Consider the following 20,376-nt stretch of genomic DNA (forward strand, 5'->3'; position numbering starts at 1 on the left):
TTAGATTCAGCTTTGTATTGTCAATGACTATAAAGTTCCTGGCTTTTTATATATACTGTATCTGATATGACTGTTTAACCATGGTGGTATACATTCTGACACTAATTACCTAATCTTTGTAAATTTTTCCCTCTACAAAAGGAGGAGAGCTCACTTCTTTGCCAGGGTATTGTGTAGTTTTGTCATGGTGTTACTCACTACCTGATACCTTCTGTTTTCAAATTCATCTTAAAAGGAAACATCAGGCTTTAATGAAGCAAGAAATGGAAGCTATTTTATTGAGACAGAAGCAACTGGAGGAAACAAATCATCATTTGAGAGAGAGGGCTGGAGATATCCGTCGTAGCTTGCGAGACTTGGAATTAACAGATGAATGCTATGAGAAACTAAAGTCTCTTCCTGAAGATCAGCTTTCTATCCCTGAATATGTTTCAGTAAGTAGTGGATTTTGTACTGCTTTAAAATATAACTTATATCTTAGGTCTGGCTGGGACAGAGTTGACTTTCTTCATAGCAGTCTGAATCTTTCTGTGTTTTGCACTGGTGGCTAAAACAGTGTTTTGGCTATTGCTGGACAGTGCTTGCAAAACATCAAGGCTTTATTTTTTCCCCATTCTTCCTGCCCCAGCAAGCTATGAATGGTCATTAGATTGACAGGTGACACAACTGAACAGCTGACCCAAATTGGCCAAAGGAGTATTCCATACCATAAATGTCAAACTCAGCAGCATAAATAGGAGGTAGAGGAAGAAAGAGGAGGTGGGGGTTGATGGCTTCCCAAGGTGGTTATTACGCAGGGAGTGGCTAGGTATCAGCTTTGATCAGTTTCCCCAGCTTCTGGGAGGTGATTTCCTTTTTCTCTTTCTTTTCTACTTTTTAAACTCACCTCTCTTTCCTTCAGTAATTGTTTAGAAAACTTGACACCTGTGTCTTCTTGCTTTTGTTCATTCTTTTCACTTTCTCCTCTTTCCTGCTCCCAGGGGAGGCAGCATATGGGTGAGCAGCCATACAGGCTGCTAGACAGGCTCAATACATGACAAACTATAAATTACGGTGGGTTGTGGTTTTTTTCATCTCTAACTAGAAATAAAGGACCTTCAGAGGCAGATGTGTTCCTGATCAATCTGTTAGGACTGGGTTCCACTAAAGAGAGGAACATTTTAATCCCTGCTTCTGACATCTTGAAAGAGAGTTGAACTGCTGATGTATTTTAAGGAGGTTAAACAGATGGCATGCTACAATTAAAATGTGTACACAGAGCACACATTGATGATATGAAATAAAGCAGGCTGAAAAAAGGAATTTGAAACTTGCCAATAACCAGAAGTTGGGATTGCTCTTGCAAACATCCCTTACTTTTCTGTTATTTTTTCCGTATGTCCCTTTCCTATTTGACTAAATAAGGAGACAAAGGGTACTGTAAAGTATATGCTAAGATTAATTTTCTTGATTTAAGGTGTTTGTTAATTTTGGTTTGTGGGTATGTGGACAGGCCACAGTGTAGTCTTATTTGCAGTAAGAAGCCTGTGGGACGTGTCCAGAGCATCCCAGTTGACTTACGAAAATGAAGAAGATTTAGACATACAAGCCTAAATTCACCAAAATATTAGCGTTGTACTTGTCTATAGAGCTTGTTATTAAGGAAGCTGTAAATAATACAATGTTAAAAACCTTAGTACATTTGTTGAGGTATAAATGCTACATGAATGAATTCTCCAGATCAAAGTCATGCTTTACTGTGCTCTAGGTATGTACAGAGAAGTAAAAATTGTCCCCCTTATCTAAAGGATGTTCTTGTGAACATATTTTAAAAAGCTGGGCTTTTGAAAGTACTAGAAAAATCATAAGGCTCTGTGGGACAAACGAGAACATGTCACTTGGGTACTGTTAGGTTATTACCCCCTAGCTGTCTGCTGTACCCACTGCCCTCTGCAAAAGTATTTGACGGGTTTTTGTGGTTTCCTGTATCACTATGGTCGAAAACCCCAGATTTTTAACAGTTTAAACCCATTCAGTGGATCTATTGAAATTGGTGTTCAGGACATCAGGAATTGATTGAGATTGACAGTCAGTACAAAAGAGTCTGTAGCCAGGCAGGATAGATACCAGGAGTTAGTAATCTTGTCAGCTGCTTTAAGTGAAGCTGTTGCAGCACAGTTTAGATTTAATTTGTGAGTAGAAAATGGCTGTCAAAAAGATGTGAAGCAGGAGAGATGAGTAGTAGCCGTCTTCTACACTTAACCTTCTATTCTTTTACTCTTGTGTTTAGCCAGTAAATGTTACTTTTATCTGTGACAAAAATTCCTCTGCTTACATGTTCAGTGATACTCCTTTCTTCTTCACACATTGCTTTTTCTTTTGAAGAAGTCATGTTTAGACCTTTTCTTTTTTTCTGGATAAGGCATTCTAAAGATATATTGTAGTAAAGAGCTGTTTTCTGCTTTTTTCAACTTCTTTTATCAGAGGATTAGTGTGAACCTAAAGGTATCAGTTAAGCTTGGTAGTTGTTTGTCATTACATCGAGTTACGCAGCTGATACAGTTGCTGGGAGGCTACAGAACTTTTTTGCACATCCTGTCTTTGCATCCATTTGGCCTCCTAAGGGTGGGGAAAGGACTTTGAAGGGAATGCTGTTTCCTGCTCTGCTTGCCTAAGGAGAAATCGTGCATTTCTAGGCAGTTAAAATTTCTGACTCCAGATCTATGTGCAGACTAATACTATAGCCCACTGATATTAGGGTAAAATTTTCCTTATCGAGAAAGGATCCTGCTTAGCCAACTTGAGCGAGAAATTTTCAGACTCTTTTTTTCTATTTATCAGTTACAAAATACTGCCTTGCAATTCTTCAGGATGGATTTGAGCATCTATATAATGCTTAGAGTTTATTTGAAACCTGGTGTACTGGAAAGACGGCAGGAAGAACTGAAATGCAGAATTTGTATACAGAGATACTATAAGTTTAAAACACTGGAATTAAAGCAGATGTGAGATGTATTTTGCTGTTCTTCCACAAAGGGGTGCAATAGTGCCATGTTAGAACAAAGCCTAGGTAATGTTTAATGCTAATGATGACAGTTGAAAAATTGTATTTTACACATCTTTCTCTTAAAATCATACTTTTTTGTTTTGAACTTACATCTAAAAAATTAGATTTTTGTTTAGTAATTTCTAAGATGTTTTTAGAAACAGTATATGTGAAATTTGAAAGTACTTCAGGCTGCAAAATGGTTCAGCTGCCAAGCACCAGTTCAGTTTGCTCAGTAAAGCAAACCTCTTGTGTACTCCACTGTAGAAACTTTTCAGCAATTAAAAAAGAAGAAAAAAGGTATCTGCAGGCTCTGTGTGAACTGATTTTAATTGCCAGGTCTTTCAGGTATACAGTTTTGCTAACTGCAGCTCAGTTGCTGTTTGTTTAAGAAGGCAGTTAACTGATGCAACTGCTTTCACAAAACTTCATTTAACAGAAGCCAACTTTTTCAGCCTCTGCGCCCACCCATTTTTACTTAATTCTAGTTTTCCATAAAGAGTGGTGGGTACAGGCTAAGAGTTTTTTTTAAAAATCGGCCAGTAAAAACAGTAGAAACTGTTTATAGCACATCAGTATAAATTTGTGATTTTTTTTTAAGATAACACAGTTGTTTCTGAAATTGCTTTGAGAGTAAGTTTTGCTTCTGCTATATTGAATTTGCAAGAAGCAGTGCATGCTTGACTGTTGGGTTACATGAGTGTTTATTGGCTATCAAACCAGCTAAATAGCAACAACAGTTGAACTGCTATAACCTCACCCTCATCTGCTGCATTCATTTGCACTTTCCTATTACCATCCAATGATCTATTCCTGGGAAAGCTGTGTAAACATATTTATCCTTGATACCTGTATCCCATGTAATCTTGGTTTCTGCTGGGAAATCTGTTTTAAGGTGGTTGTGTTTTGGGAAGTATTTGTGGTGTGATAGCACAAGTTTCCTAGGGATATTGCAGTAAAAATACAAGGACTTACTGGAGCAGCAGGTATGATTTTAAAAAAATGACAATGTTTTAAATGGTTACCAATTAGTGATTATCAAGGTTACTTTTTTCTTAAGAAATGACCAATTGAATCATCAGATGCTACAGTTAAAAATACTAATCTTTCAGTCATGTTAACACACTTGCCTTAATGTATAAAGCATACTACATATACAGCATACTACACTAAAGCATACTACTAAATGTGTTTACATTGCAAATTTCTATGGCTTCTGTGTTTTCTAGAATTTTATGCTGTCAATTATATGAAATATACCTGGAACTTTCCTTTGTCTTCTGCTGTTTACAGGTAGCAAAACAGAGATCTGTCTTCCTTCTGCATGGAAGTGCAGTACAGCTTGCTCTTGAATGCTTACTTAATCTGTGCTTTCTTGTCTGTATTTCTTCTTTAATCATATATCAAAGAAAGCATTAGGGATGGAGGGTATGCAATAGCATTTGCATGAAAACAGTGCCTACTTATTTATTCTTTTCACACACACTCCCAAATGCAACATTTTAAGGTATCAAGTTAATCTGGGAGTAATAACCTCTGTGTACGTGTATGTGGGTGTATATCAAAAAAGCTCTTTCTTCTTTGTTTTGTCTCTTTGTTTTTTAATACTGACTTTGTGGTTTTACTACTGTGTTTTCTAGTCTTTTTTTCTTGATCAGAAGAAAAGTTCTGAAAAAGTTTTACAGATGTGAGACTTGCTTGCTTGAGACAATGCCTATGACTAGCGTGGGGGAAGAGAGAGGAGTATGCATTATAGATTTTAAATTTTTTTAATCCTGTTAGAAGGTTGGAATTTTTTTTTGTGTTAATTTAGCAGAGTCAAGTCTTTCAGAGCCTTAGTTTTCTGATGCAGTCAAATCCATTTAACAGCATGAAGGTGTGTGTGGAGGGGGTGTTATGGTTTTTCCTGGTTATGTGCTGTTCCCGCTCCCTGTGCTTGCTCTTGCATTTTTCTTGGTGCAAATTCAGCACACTGGGCTGGCAGAAAACAAAGCAAAACAAATCTCTCCATTTCTACACACCCCATAAAATTTTATATTGGCTTGGGAAAAATCAGCAAGTTACATTGATTATTACTAAATAGGTTTTTGGTTTGTTTGGCTTTTTTTTTTCTCTCTTTTTGCACTCTTAATCAAACAGGCTCTAGATTTGGTACGAGGAAGTGCATGGGGCCATGTGTCTATTAGCAACTGTATTTTTTTGATTGGTCAGCCTGAGTGGAAGCTGCCTTAGTTCTACAGCAATGTAATATTTACAGCATGCCCTAGAAATAATTTGGTAAATTATTTTAATAAAATACTGAGCTGATGTGTTTTCTTGTTTTGCAGTTGCAATTTTGCTAGTTTCAACTTTGACTATCTGTCTTGTTCTTCTAGGTCCGATTCTATGAAGTAGTCCATTCCTTAAGAAGAGAGTTAAGTGATCTACAGATGAAAAAGGAGAGTCTGACAGAAGAGCTGAGTGGGTACAAATCCCAGCTGAAGTGTCTGGCAGAGGTCTGTGCTCCTTAGTTATTTCAGTCCAGAAACTGTGAATACATATATCTATGAAAATCTCACTCTCCAAATCATTATTAATGTATAAGATATAAAAATTACTGCAGGGAGAAGAGGGCAGTGAGGGGGAGAAAGAGTAAATAGGCTCTATGAGTCCTTGTATAACAGCTAACTTTATGCTATGGCCACCCTGCAAGATTTACTCATGAGACTGTTCAGGGTAATCTCTTATGAACTGTGTCATGCTTTCTGAGGGCAAGATTTGAAGATGGGGAAGCTGGTCAGGAGACCTGCTCAGCAGCAGCTGAAGGCACCATGATGGTTCAGTGCATAGTTTTTGAGATGGGGATGTCTTGGTAGTAGTTTGATTCATCTTTTGTTTTAATGTTACAAAAATGTATATTTAAAAGTTCTTTGGAGTTACATCTTCTCTGTTATGCCTTTCTATTCTTTGCATTTTAATTTTCCTATTTGTTTTTATACTAAAGAAAAAGGTGATTTGATTTCAGTTAAGGTATAAACACCAGAAGTAGAGAAACAAATTATACAAATATTTTTAACTATTATTTTTAAAGAGCTAAGGAATTGATACAGTATAAGGATCATGTTTTTTCTAATTTATTTATCAATATTTATATTATTCTTGGCATGTATATAGCTAGGGTGATTTGTATTTTAGTTTAGTTCTGCATAAATCTGGAGTTGGAACAGTTTCAGGTACTTAAAGTATATTTATCCAGATCATGGCTACTAGAGAATTAAATGACACTGTCATTTTACTACTTCTGAGAATATGCTTCAGTTATTGCCTTTTTTCCCCTGTGAAATTTGCTTACAGAACAATCAGGTGTAAGGAGAAATTCTGTATACAATGTTTATCTTTTGAAAATCATGTACTTTCATTTCTCATTCTGGTTGAATTAGATAAAGTAGTCAATAAAATTCATGCATTTATGTGCTTCAGCATTATTCTATGTCACCATCTCTGGTCATAACTGAGATTAAACTAATCCTGTTAATTTTTGTCTTGCATAAGCATTTTCCTTCATTGTACATTTAATGTGCTTTTAATAAAATTGTACAGGAGGATTTCAGCCTTTGAGATTTGACCAACATCTATTAACTTTTGCTGAAGCAAATTAACAAGACAGTCGATAACAATAATTAAAGTTTTGCTATAAACAGTTTTCTTGTGACGTTGACCTTTTTTGATACAGACTTCTGATTTTGTTCTTTTTGCACCACATGGTGGCAGTATCCACCTTTCCCACTGATCTGTTTCTCAAAGTTCGAAGTGTGCTGTGGTTTTCTTTTATGGAGAAGCTTGAGAGTCTCTGTGTTTTGATTTAGGCAAGTCCAGGTTTTACCTTGTGACTTGCTGAGTGTCACTGTAACAAGGTACCTGAGAAAATAAGGTAAGAGGAGCATCATCAGGATGTGAGGATACTTTAGAATCTCTAGTATGCTTGGTGCACAGGAACTGACATACCTATTCATCTCTTGCAGTTTATGAAAAAGTGGTTTCAGGGTGTACTTCTGGGGTATTTTTTTTCAGCTTTTCACTAAAGTCAAGCTTTTTTGCAATGAAATTTATCAGTTGGAAACAAAGTTTTGTTCAGAGCCTTACCTAAGCTCTTACATTCTTCTGCTGGATTTTTTGTTTTGTATTCCAGTAGTTCTTGTTTTTCCAGGTACATGAAATGTAGTTGCTGAAGTTTCTTGCCTGTTACTTAATAATTTATACTCTGCAAATCCTTCTTCTGAGTTTCCATCCAGTATTCTGTAAATTTTAAGTTTTCTCTAATCATTGCAGTACTTCTGTTCTTTGTGTAATTTATAAACAAAGTGTGTTCTGAGTTTAAATGTTCTTTTGGAAACTAGTAATACAGAAGTTTGAAATATAGTCATTACTGTAGTTTTGGGATTTTTCTCTTGTGAGAATAAGCCACTTCCTACAGTAAGCATTCCTTATTTTTTCTACCCTGCAGTTAATTAAGGCTCTTCTTAATGAGTTTCAACACGGGTTTCTTCCTTCTTTTTGGGACGTAGAAAGGAACAAAAAAATATGCTTAGGCTAAATCTTGGGGGAGGAGGATTTTGTTGGCTGTTCTGGTTGTTTGTGGCTGATAGATTAGATTTGAGCAGGTTTTATACATGTACATATTCCTCCTGAAATAAAGTACTAGGAAATATGAGACAATTTGTTCCAGACTCATATGAAAAATTATATAGCCAACCAAGAATTGAAAAAGTTTGAAGAAGAATTTGAACTTGTCTTAATAGGTTGTCAAATTTAGGAAAATTTAAGTGTGAAATGAATTCATCAAATAAGGACAACCGTTCTGACTCTGAAACTTTGTAAAATTCTCTTGGTGTCCTGTTGCTCTTAGCCCTTAAAGGCTGCTGGATCTGTAACACAGACCTGGAAGGGTAGGGAACTGTTTCTGACAACTGGTAGCCAAAAATGGGTTGGGAAGACTGATTTCTAGCACTGGAACATGGTCTCATAAAATATATTTGTTCTGCTGCTTTCTGTTTTTAAAGTGGTCAGTGTAAGTGGTTGTGCTATACAGCTAAATTAGTGTCTCTTTGTACACAATTGTTGCATCTGTGTTTTAGATCAGTGCAGTTCCTCTGGCTCCAGGTACAGCAGCCACAGCCTGCTGTGGCTGGGGGGAGGTGGTGGAATTGGTGAAAGCCCTGTTCTTGTTCCACTGACTGACATGTTACTAAACGTATGGTACAGGCTTGTTTTAGTCCTCCTTTTGCAGTGCTCAGTACTTCAAGTATAAATAATGTTGGCACCACCAGATTTGGAGGTGAAGATAGGGGAGGAAGTCCAACTATAGGGGTGTATTACCAGGACCTTCCCAGAAATAAAACCAGCTTGTGTGCATTCCCATGCTGAACATCAGTTTACTATTTTCAGAGTTGTTTGTTTCCAAAGTGTTCAGAACCTTCCCTCAGATGTAATTTACTACTAGTGAGTTTCTCTCAAGGCTGAGAGAGTGTCTGGGAATGAAATCTTGCTTTTCTTTGTACATTCAGAATATTAAGTATTTTTTTCTTCTTCTGGCTGGAAGTTTTTTGGCAATGTTTTCCTGGAATTTGGTATTGATACAGTTTTATCAGGACTCCCTTTTCTTTAGTTGTTTTTTATATAAAGTTGCCTTCAGGATTTGCAGTAAAATTTATAGCATGAGAGTATCTGAAAGCTGTGGTTATCCTAAAGACAAAGCTGGTTATGTGTATGACAAAGATCTTTTCTAGGACTTCATCTCTGAATCAGGATTAGTAGCTGTCAGGTTTTGCTAGACATAACTAACAATTTTCCCTGTGATAATGTTTTCCAGGTGGAGGGAAAGTGTACCTATAGTCTTCAAAGAATAAACTGAGCTTTTGTACTCACAGGATCACTTGGCACTAGATGTGTCTGAATATTAGAAAACTGAGGCTGTTGTTGCTACTCCAAGAGGACTGGGATCCCTAAGGTTTCTCCTAAAAGTTTGCACATGTGTAAAGATTGTACTCTAGAACCTTTCCCCAGCCCCCTGACACCACTTCTTTCAAGCAGTGCCTTGATCATTTGGTCTTCACAACTCTCATTAGACAGATGAGGTCTTGGTCTTAGGTGGAACCTGTGCCTATATTTTTTTGCTGTTGTTCATATTTTTCAGGAGAACAGCTGCAAAAAATTATACTCAGCCAGTAACTGTGAGCTTGAGGCAGTAGTTTAATATTTCCAAGACTTACGGAAATTTCGTATCTTTGAAAATTCCTTTTCTATACCTTTCTACTCTTTCGACAGCTATGGCCACATGGACTGCTAGGTGTGGTTCCGAAGTACAAGATGGCTTAATTATGCTGCTCTGTAATGATCTCAGGAATCCTTTTCACCTGAAAATATTTCACTGATAATTCTAGTAAGATCAGATCCAGAGAAATAAATTTATTATTCCTCTACTTTCTTTTGCTATAAAAGCACTTATTTCAAAGCTTTTCTTTCATATGTTCCTTGCAGGGTTTTTCTACTTCGGAGTAGCTCAACCTTTTTTTATATATACATAATTTTTAGTGGCAAATAGTGACCTATCTACAATCAGATTACCAATTTCCTATCTACAAGCATAGTACCAATTTCATAGCACGTTACTAAAGAGGTATCTCATTTATCCATGTGTAGCTTCTTCCTGACATTTGGGCAGTTGCATTCCAATAAATAATGTATTGACCAGTAATTTCTGAGTGCAGAGTACATAAACCATTGAAGTTAATGTCATCTTTACAAAGAAGCAGTACCTCATTCAAATAACATTCAAATAATAAGGGAATTGTTTTTGCGTCACAATAGTACAGTAGCTTTACATTTGTCTAGGGCCTTTAGGATATGAGCAAAGTTCTGGCTTTTGTAAGTGATCCTTCAAAGATGAAGATCTTTGAAAAAAGAAGCTTTTTAAAAGCAGGATCACTTTCTTTCACAGGCTCATCTGTAGATGGTGTAAAGAAGTCATGCTGTGTCTGCTTGATTGGCTGATTAATCTATTCCCTGCATTTCTGTGTATCTTCTTATCTCCAAAAGCTTTTTGAAACATCAGTGAATCCCTATTGTATTACATGTCACTAACTTAGTTCAAAAATATGTCACTTGGATTTTGCACTTGAAATTCTGATAGGTGTTTACTTCAGGGACTGCTGTGAACTGCTGCTCAATCCAGATTGAGGATAACAGTGAAGATTAATACCATTAAACTGAGGTCTGCCATTAATCTTTAGTTTCTCCGTCAGTTTGGGGTTTTAAGTGTTGCAGATCAGGCAAGCTGAGAATATTCTTGCTTGAAACCTCGTCTGTGGACAGTGTTTGTAAACCAAACAAAAGCACTTCTTAGCTGACTCATGCCCTGTAAGAAACCACCTGTACTGGCTAATACTGGGTTTTTTAGGCAGCTCTGTCAGGAATTTCTTTAGGCTTTGGTTGCCTGTCTGTCTCACATAGGACAAGTTTGGTTTTTCACTTGTTTTAACCATCTCATTGGTCTGAGTTTCTGCTCACTGCAGAAGCAAAAATTAGTAAGAGGCTGAAGAAAAGCCATGAGGTGTTTGGAGTATGATGACCATCACATTGAGCGTAAGGAAGTTCTGTTTGTCCTTTAATTATTTTAAGGTTTGTGGGCTTACTTAAGCTAATATTATTTATTGGTATTATTTCCAGGACCTCATTTCTGTCCTTTTAAGAGTTCTGTATCTTGATTCTTCTAAAAGTCCCATTTTTTCCTGTAGCAGGACAAAGCTGTTCATCAAGATATTCAAGCTATCTTATGAAGATAAATGGAAAGATAAAGCTGTTCCATTGCAGAGATCTTGAAATCAGTTCAACATATATGGATATTGTTAGAAACTAAATTCATTTCATCACATGCAAAGCGAGGCTTCTTCTACCTAAGCACAGGCAGCTTGGTTGTATTGTCTTTAAGATGTATTGCTATAAAAATCCAGAAGCTTGTGTATGGGCTACCTGGAGATGTGCATACCACATAGGGGGTTTTGTGTGTTAGCCTATTTACAGCCTAGACTGGGTACCAGCTTGCTTTGCCATGTTTTTTCATATATTTAAAATACTACTTTGGCACCTTAAGATTAGGTAGATGAAAAGCAGTGTCCTGTGCAGTATAATTAATGTTTCTTCAGGAATTATATTAAATCTTAAAAAAAACAAACATGACAAAGCCCTCTAATTAAGGTAGGTCTTCGTATGACTTTTGCAGAGCAGAATTTAACTTTCCTTTCCTGAAATTACCATATTGTTACATGACATTGATAACATGATTTATTAAGTACAATTAAAAAGTTAAGTTTAGGTCTCAGGTATTAGAAGGTGATTTTGCAGATATTTAGCTATTCTGTTAATTGTTGCTTTAAAGCTGTCTATGACAACTTTTTCCAGAGATTAACCAGTTTAATTTATACTTCTGGTAGTTGTCTTCTAGATGCCAGATAGATAAAAGTGTAGGAGCTTCAGTAGCCCACTCAATGAAGGGTGTGTGAATTCCAGCGTGGTATTAGCAGCAGAATAGCGTGGGATATCCACAAAATTGTATTCTGAACTTAATATTTCAATTTGCACTTAAAAGTTAAGTGCCCTTACCAACATTTCCTGTTGCAAGATGAGTCATGTTTGCACTGCATAACAGGGTACTCGCACCAGTACACTACATATTTGAAACTTCAGTTAACTTGTGCACAACACCTTTTAAAAATATCTGACAGGGACTACCATTATAATAATGCCATCTTTCTAAATAATGACGTGTAACTGATTAAAGAAGAGAATGTTTTATAGTTTGCTTAATGTATATCCGTTAATTAAATAAACATATACCATATATACAAGTATATGCTAAGATGAATAACACTCATGATTTTATATGATGTATTTTTAATGGTAGACCATGCAGAAGCCTCATAAAAAAACTTTCTGGGTGTTGTGATTTTTGTGATTTGTGACCTAAAGTGATTTTAATAAAAGTGAAGATAAGTAGGTATGTGAAATACAAAACAAAAAATTATTTTTTATCAATGGAATAGTTACAAAATGGCTAGTAGATTAGGGGGCTTTTCTGTAGTGTCTTACAAGTATTTAGGTGAGGTTTTTCAAGAAGGCATTCTGTGAGTCTTTCAGCTGATGATGTCTGTGAAGTTTATCAATGTCCTTCTGTCCTATACTCCATATATGCTTTTGCCCTAAACTTTCCTTGCCTATTAAAAACTAGATAGGCAGTTATCCTCCTATAACTGTAAAAAGCATAACTTTCAGCAATGTTGGAAAATTAGGCACTCATACGGTGTCTTTTACTGCAAAATAAATGTAATTTGCAGATGCTAAATGCTTTAGTAATGACATCTTAAAGCTGTGCTCACCTTCACTTAATAATATTGTGATGTCCATTTATAATAACCAGATACAATAATTGTTTATCAAGCATCCATCATTGAACATGCTATCAATCACAGCAGTAAAAAACTGAATTCACCAGTATTTTAGCAAGTAGGATATGGAAAAAATCTAGATGCCCAGGAGTATTCTCAAATTTTTAACAAGTAACTCTTTTTGTAGTCAATCAACTTTACCTTGTATAAGTGAATAAGCATTATTATTTTGGCCATTCTTGTGGATAAATTGCTAAATAGTACAGTATTTAGGGGAAGTAAGTAAGATAAGTTCGTGAAAAAGTACCTATGTAATAGAAGACTGGAAAATGGAATCTAAATTGGAGATTAAGGTATAATAGTCTGCTGTCCCTGTGGAGAGTTGGAGGGAATGAGTGTGATTAGGAAATCTGTTGAGCTTCAAGGGGAATACCTAGTATTTTAAAAGATGAATATTCTCTGTGTGTTCTCTTGCTTGCCTTTTGTTTGTTTTAGTTTCCAGAATAATCTGTAAAAGTACATGAGGAGGAAAAAGAAGGGAAAGTGGAAATAGATAGACCGTTCACTTTTTGTATCTTCCACCAAGGCTTCCCATGATACGATTTAGCAAACATAGGTTACCAGATACAACAGCTACAATTTGGGAGTAACTGGCTGAAATCTTTCAGATAATGACAGATTTTGCTAAACTTCATGAATAAACCACCCTCTTTCTTTTTTTTTTCAAATTAACTAGCAAGTATCTTCTCAACTATCTTCATTTGTTTGAAACTGTTGTAAAGTTGGTGTGACTTTTGCGCTCCTGGTATAGGTTTGCAAATCACCAGTTGTATATATGAGGGTTACTGGTCTTGGTAATTGTGCTAATGGACAAATGCATTTGAAAAAATAGGTAGAGTTAATCAAGTATTTGTAATAAGATAAAGAAGTTGAGTATTGATATAGCTGGTTACTTTGTGGTGTGCTAAATTTCCAAATACTGAGACAAATTAAAGCATTACCACCTGAATATTCATAAAAGGTTTTCACAAAACTTAGTTGGTGCAGCTGTGATCATTTTGGTGTGTCTCACTTGTAGAGCTATGAAGAGGAGAGGAGGAGTCGGTCAGAGCTTGAGGTCAGATGCCAGCGTTTAACACTGGAACTGGCTGATACCAAGCAGTTGATTCAGCAAGGTGATTACAGACAGCACAACTATGATAAAGTAAAATGGTAAGTGTCTCTAAAATTCAAGTGTTTAACTAACATACCAGTGTTAATAAAGATCAGCCTTGACTGATCGGAGCTCTTAGTTTTATTTTTGACTTACACACACCACAGATGTCTTTCCTTACTTCATACACTAATGGTTCAATTACCTTCTTTGTTTTTATAAATAAACTATATTGCAGACATAAAATGAACAACATTCTGAAAACCAATGCATAAAATTATCTTCCTAAAAGTTGGTGTTTTCAGATTTACTGTGTTTTCAGGAGTGCCTAGCAGTCTCATTGCCGCTAAGGAAGTGGGAGCTGTTGATGGCAAGCATCTAGGAACAAGTACTCTTTTTTTTATTCATAGTTTAAAAGCAATGATCTAACAAAAGGCCCTGTGCTCTACTCTGTGCTGCTTACAAAATGAGTTAGGAGGGCAGGACCTTGGGAATTAATATTTACAACTTAAGATATCCTTGAAACCATAAATTTGAAAGGGCTGTTATGAGACCTCTGGCAGATAATCTTAGGATTACCTTAGTGAATTGGTTTAACTGCAGGAAGTTCCAGTGTCTAGCTTTTATAAAATACAGATTGTGCTGTAATAGCCAATGTTTTGAATATCCACCTTGCAAAAAGCAATTCCAAAATAGTGAAAATAGACTTCTTGTAAATATACTCATAGATGTATGCTTCACAGTCCAGCTTCCAAATAGCTTTTTCAGTGTGCTCACAAGTACAAGAAATCTGGTCTTTGGCACATTTGTTGAGAAATAGATTCAAAAATGGGGATTATGAATAGAAAATACCCTGTCAGCTCCTTAGTTGTTCATATAGAATGAACTCAGGTGTAGTTACTGATGCAAAAGACTTTGCCCACTAAGTCATTTGAAGGGGAATCTGTCTTCTGGATTCACAGCATTTTTGTTTCACAGCTATATGTATAAAAACAACCTTGGAATCTGTCTGGCATCTTGTTGCAAATAGGATGGACTGGTGCTATGGTTTGCTTCCTATGTGCAACTGCATCTTAATAAGTGGATTGTAATAACTTGAATGGCCCCAGTGTTTAACAGTGAGTGTTTAAAATAGTCCTGAGCTGAGAAAAGCATGAATGAACGTGCCAAAACTGTATTTGAGAGAGTAGGTTGTATTCAGCTGGGTAGGCACAGACGAAAGGGAGGGGAGAGCTCTGCTGGCATAACTGCAGGAGGATATTTGGGAGCACTGCAGGAGTAAATCACTTCCAGACTTGTTTCTGCCTTTAAAAAACACGATGTCAAGTCTAGTTCTGCTGTACTACCAGTTATCTGAGTTTTTAAGTGATGCTATGCTTAATATAATATTGGTTAGCTTTTTTCTAAACTGCAAGCTCATACTGGCACATTCATTTCACTGTTCTGACAGGATGAGAGTGGAGGTACAGCAATGCTTCTTTGTGCATGCAGAAAGCATTTTGCTCAGGATGCCAGCACAATTTTTGCAGCTGTGTCATGTATATTTTAAACATGACAACCCACTCTCGTATCAAGGCTGTATGCAGGGGAGAGTGAGAAGAAGTATACATTACCTACTGAGAAGAAGTATACATTGCTTTCTGCTCTGTTAGGAAGATGGAAATGAAGTTGCTTCATTTGGATGAAGTTGCTTCATTGGATTTCCATGTCTGCAAAAGATGCAAGAGAATGTCATGGGATATAGCATCAGAAGCTTGATAAAGCTGAAACAATGGATAAGGGTACTTACAAATCATTTCTAAGAGAAGAAATGTATAGCCCAAAGTTACACTAAAGAAGAGTAATCAGAGGAGAATGAAATAGTTTAGGATGGGAGTTTGAGTACTGAATATGTAGAATTTCCTTTGTTTCTGAGTATTTAAATAATCCTCAGTTGTTTCATATAAAATGATACTGTGACAGGTGTTAACAACTATAAAAGGTTAAGATTATCACCAACTTTTCTGTGAATGAGCAGTTGGAAGAAGTCAGTGTCATGAACTGGAAGAAGGCTGAGAAATTAAACAGGCACAGGAATTTTATTCCTTGCACTTTATGCTTCTAATAGCTTAACTTTGCTTTCACAGTGAACGTGATGTATTTGAGCATGAATTGTCAGAACTCAGAAGAAATTATGAAATGCTGGAGGTATCATACAAAACACAAACTAAAGAAAGAAATGACTTAGCAAAAGAGGTAAACATAAAGTTCTTACCTTAATAATTGTGTATTTCTTCATCTTGGGAGTTTGACTCTTTGTCTAATCAAGTTTGTCAAGATCATGGAATAATTTAATTAGAATAGTCTCAAGAGACCAGCTGCTTCAACCCAGCCATGCAGTACAGAGCAAGATTAGGTCAAATTACTTAGGGCTTTGTCAAGTTTTTAATGTCTCCAGCAGTAGAGATTCCACAGCCTTTTGGACAATCTGTTCCAGTGTTTGTCTGCCCTTTTGTGAAAATGCATTTGGAAAAAGCTAATCAGTTATTACAGCTTTTTTCTGTTGCATCTTGTCCTGTCACTATGTACAGCCAAGAATCTGGCTATTTTTATGTGTTCCATTTGGATAGGTGAAGATAACAATAGTATTTTCCCCAGCCAGATTTCTCTTCTGAAGGCTGAAAGAAGTTCCAAGTATTTCTCTTAACCCCTTGTAGATTATAGGCTGTTCTTCATGACCATCTTGGTGGAGTTCGTCTGATCCTGCTTCAATATGTTAATACATGTCTTTAGGACATGCATGTCATGGGATATAGCACTCCAAATATAGTCTCACAAGTGTGGAACACAGGATAATAATTTTCTTTAAACCACTGTCTGCACTGTTGCTGATATAACCTTGGGACCACTTGGCCTTCTTTGCTGTCAGGGCACATTTCTGTCCCATGTTCAGTTTGTTCAACTGATGTTTGTCTATCTGATCTGTATTTTGCCTGTTTTTTCATAGAGCTGTTATGGGAAGTGGCTGAAAGACATGCAAAAGGTCAAGTAAATGACATGGATAGTAGTCCCCCCCTCCGCAGAACTAACATTTTTGTCAAGTTTGCTAGGTTTGGCCTTGGTTCTAGTTTTTCTGTCACCTTCTCGTTTGTGTACACAATACAGCACTTCCGGGGGTATTTGCTTCATAATCCTTGCAGGGACTGAGATTAGATTTTCCAAGCCAATTGAGTGCTTCTCCTTGAAGGAGGACTCTGGTAATCAGAAGCCTTGATCACTTGCTATGATCCTTTAAATGGCTGGTCAGCCTCACAGCAACACAGGCTAACTCCCTCAACGCTGGTCAAGCGCTCCCCATTTTTTCCTAGGCATTACATGTATGCCATTTTCCTAGGTATATGACTTAGAAGGCTGAAGCAAAGACAGACTGAACTCTGCCAAATAAGCTCAGGAACCTGGGAGGCCCCAGGGGAAAATTTACCAGTGGAAGATGAATGCTGTGAGTATGCTTGATATGGTTTAACCCCAGCTGGCAGCTAAGGCCGACGCAGCTGTGTGCCCATCCCAGTGGGATGGGGAGAGAATCAGAAGAGTAAAAGTCAAGAAAACTCATGGGTTGAGATAAAAACAATTTAATAGGCAAAATAAAACCTGCACATACACATGCAAAGCAAGTCAAGGAATTCATTCCCCCCTTCCCATGGGCAGGCAAGGGTTCAGCCAACAAAGCAGAGTCCTGCAAGAATAGTATGGAAGGTCTTTGTGTGTTAACACTTTAGCAGCTGAATAAATGCAGCAGACTACTCTTGAGAGTATTCAGGGGAGATGGTGTTCCTTTGTGTCTGTGTAAATAACAGTGTTACCAATAAAATAGTGAAATAGTGGCTAAAACTGCCACTTTAGAAATAGCATTACTCTGCCTAATTTTACAGGTAACTGTGGACATTATCAGAAACATTAGGGAAAAAAACTGAGCTTCTGTTAGATTTCCTTGCTAACAGTCTGAAGGCTTTGTTGGTTCTATTTATTCCTCAGTCTAGCATTGTAAGAGGACACCAAAAGTCAGGTTTATTCTCAGCAAACAGTGGCCAAAAATGTACGGTATTGTACATCGAGTTTGTACATGCATAAGAAGTATTGCAGAATAGCAGCAACAATGGCTTTTTCATTAACTTTATACTAAATTATTCAGAATGAATAAAAGTAGTGGTACTTTAAAATACCACTTCAAACTGTGTGTTATTTCAGTCTCCTGGAAGGTTTGTGCTTTTTTTTATGTATACTGTTACAGTATCAAATCCTGGATTGGAAGAGCATCCAATTGGAAGTTTTTACATAGTACTTGTTCAGGAGGATGAGTGTTTATAGGAGCCTAACTGCTTGCTTGCTTTCTGTAGTGGTCCATGATGTCTGTTTGCTATGGATATACATATAATGTGTTACTTGGAGAGAGTACCCTTGTTTACTTTTTTTTTTTTTTTTAAATCAAGTATAGAAATGGCATTTATAACTCACCCTGAGTGTGGTGTTCAGCAAGTAGGCTGATGGAGAGAAGCATGCCTCTGAGAGCAGTGTTGATATAAATTGTCATCTGTTTAACTACTTGCTCTATGTCTTTGTCTCCAGTATCTTCTTTAAGCAATCTTTAGTCCTTGTATGACTTAGAAAAGGTGAATTCTGTCTAAACCACATACGATGTCTTTATAGCTGTGGGAGACATGTTTCTGATAAGTTATTAGTTTATCATTCTTTGAACTTGGTATGTGAAATCCTCCAGAGTTTAAATGGCAAAATTCTTAAAGGGGATGAAAGTGTGTTCTGTTATCATGGTTATGGAATTGGGCCACCTTGCAGCAGTGCCCTTAGGCTCATAGGCTGTTCTCTAACTGTGTTCACCTTGAATGGATGGAGACTCTCTCACAGGACTTGGTGTAGGAAATGTGGCTGATCTGATGACAAAGGTAGCTGTTCTCAACATATTCTTGTTCCTACTTTGGCATCAGTTCAGCCTTCTGTAGCAGCACCAGCTCTTTGCCCTTGGGGTGGGCCTGGAGCATTACCTTGTCCACAACAATCATGCCTTACATCAGCCCCAGACCTATCAGTTTTACCACTTCTTTCTAGAGCAGTAATCACCCTGGTGCCCTTAAACATTTCACTGCTGTTTCTGAGAATGTTGTAGTCAGTATGACAGGTTGGCACCAAGATTCTCCATCAGTATTTCTGACATAGCAATATTCAGTACTGCCACTATTCAGTACTTAGCACTATTTAGATACTGATGTAGATGAAAGGACCTCTTTTTCAGGTGCCAACTACTGGAAATAAATAATGAAAACTCATAAAACTGTAATGTTATTTAAGTATTTTTTTCAGCCTAAAGCTTCATCAACTTACTTAAGTGTAAATAAAGTCTTTTGGTTCAGGTGATTCCACAGAAGTGAGTTAAAATTAAATCTCAAATATGTGTACATAGGTTAAATACCTTTAAATTTGTGTTAAATTTGTGCTCTTTTTAATACCTTTTATAGCTGGCAACTGCACAACAATCCCTCAACTTGTTGCAAAAAGATAAAGATTATCTTAATCGCCAGAACATGGAGCTTAGTGTTCGCTGTGCACATGAAGAGGATCGTCTTGAAAGACTACAGATTCAGCTAGAAGATGCCAAAAAAGCTAGGGAAGAAATGTATGAAAAATATGTGGCATCCAGGCAAGTTGTTGTCTTCATTTCTATCAGTAGGCAGGTTATTTAACTGTTTTCCCTTGTTTCTTGCACAAATCCCATTTAATTAATTTTATTTTTTTAGAAAGCTAACCTGTATTTATGTAACTAGAAGCAGAACACTTTGCTTGGGTCATAATATGTATCGCAAGCATTTTTTGAAAACCTTTGTAATACCACAGTAGTGGAAGTAAGCTTTCAGCTTTGGGAGTTCATGGCAATTATTCTTGTAAGTTTACTCAGTTAATTATAAAACAATTTGTTTTCAGTGTGTATCCATAAATCTTGAGTCCTGTATAACTAAGAAGAAGTGTGCTAATATGACTCTCCTGATAGATACCTAAAAATAAAAATTGTTACCTAAATGAAAATAAAGGGCATTCTTGAAATGATCAGTTATGGAGCTCCAGCCCATATCAGAAGAGTTTTAAATATTATTTTTCCTTTCAATGCAGTGACTCAAATTTTTGTAAATTTGTTTTGCATGTTTGTATCTCAGAACAATGTTCTCCCGGAACTTCTGTATTTTAAATAAAATGTTAAGTCTTACTTTGAAATGGTGTTTTAAGAAATCATGATCTTTTTTGTTTTTTTTATGATAAACTGCTTTATTGTGTAAAAGGTCTTCATACAGTATTTGCTATAGTGTGTCACAGTTGAGGAAGAAGGAGAAATAAGTTTACTTTTATCTTGGAAGGTCAACAGAAATACAGTGCCTTGGTAAAAAGAAGACCTGGAAAGTTTTCTTATACAAGGAAAAAGAAATAAAAGGAAAACCTGTACAGCAAGCATTCTCCATTTTAGTATTTTGGGGCTTTTAGTTAATGTTAGGGATTAACTCAGATAACCAGCTTGAGTACTGATTTCTAAGAATTACAGGCTATCCCGTGATTGGAAATCAAATTAAATCGAAAGCCTTTTACAGTTGTAAATGCACATATCTTCATAATATTCTTTTGTTTCCAAACCTGTGATTTTTATCAGTTGCTTCATTGCTGATTGATTATTCTTGAACATTAACTAGATGCTATAAAATTTTGACATTCCTTAACTGTTAAGTGCTTGCAATATAACC

General features: G+C 36.5%; 1 protein-coding gene across 1 annotated transcript in view; it reads left to right on the plus strand.

Moving 5' to 3' along the window:
• The window catches only part of PIBF1 (progesterone immunomodulatory binding factor 1), a 105,575-nt gene that overhangs the window by 3,781 nt on the left and 81,418 nt on the right, over window positions 1-20,376 (plus strand). Inside the window, exons 4-8 of the mRNA XM_062514790.1 lie at window positions 236-434; window positions 5,401-5,520; window positions 13,523-13,656; window positions 15,724-15,832; window positions 19,108-19,289. Of these exons, the coding sequence (XP_062370774.1) occupies window positions 236-434; window positions 5,401-5,520; window positions 13,523-13,656; window positions 15,724-15,832; window positions 19,108-19,289 (744 nt within the window). The remainder of the gene's footprint in view (window positions 1-235; window positions 435-5,400; window positions 5,521-13,522; window positions 13,657-15,723; window positions 15,833-19,107; window positions 19,290-20,376) is intronic.

Source organism: Cinclus cinclus, chromosome 2, assembly GCF_963662255.1.
Source record: "Cinclus cinclus chromosome 2, bCinCin1.1, whole genome shotgun sequence".
Taxonomy (NCBI): Eukaryota; Metazoa; Chordata; class Aves; order Passeriformes; family Cinclidae; genus Cinclus; species Cinclus cinclus.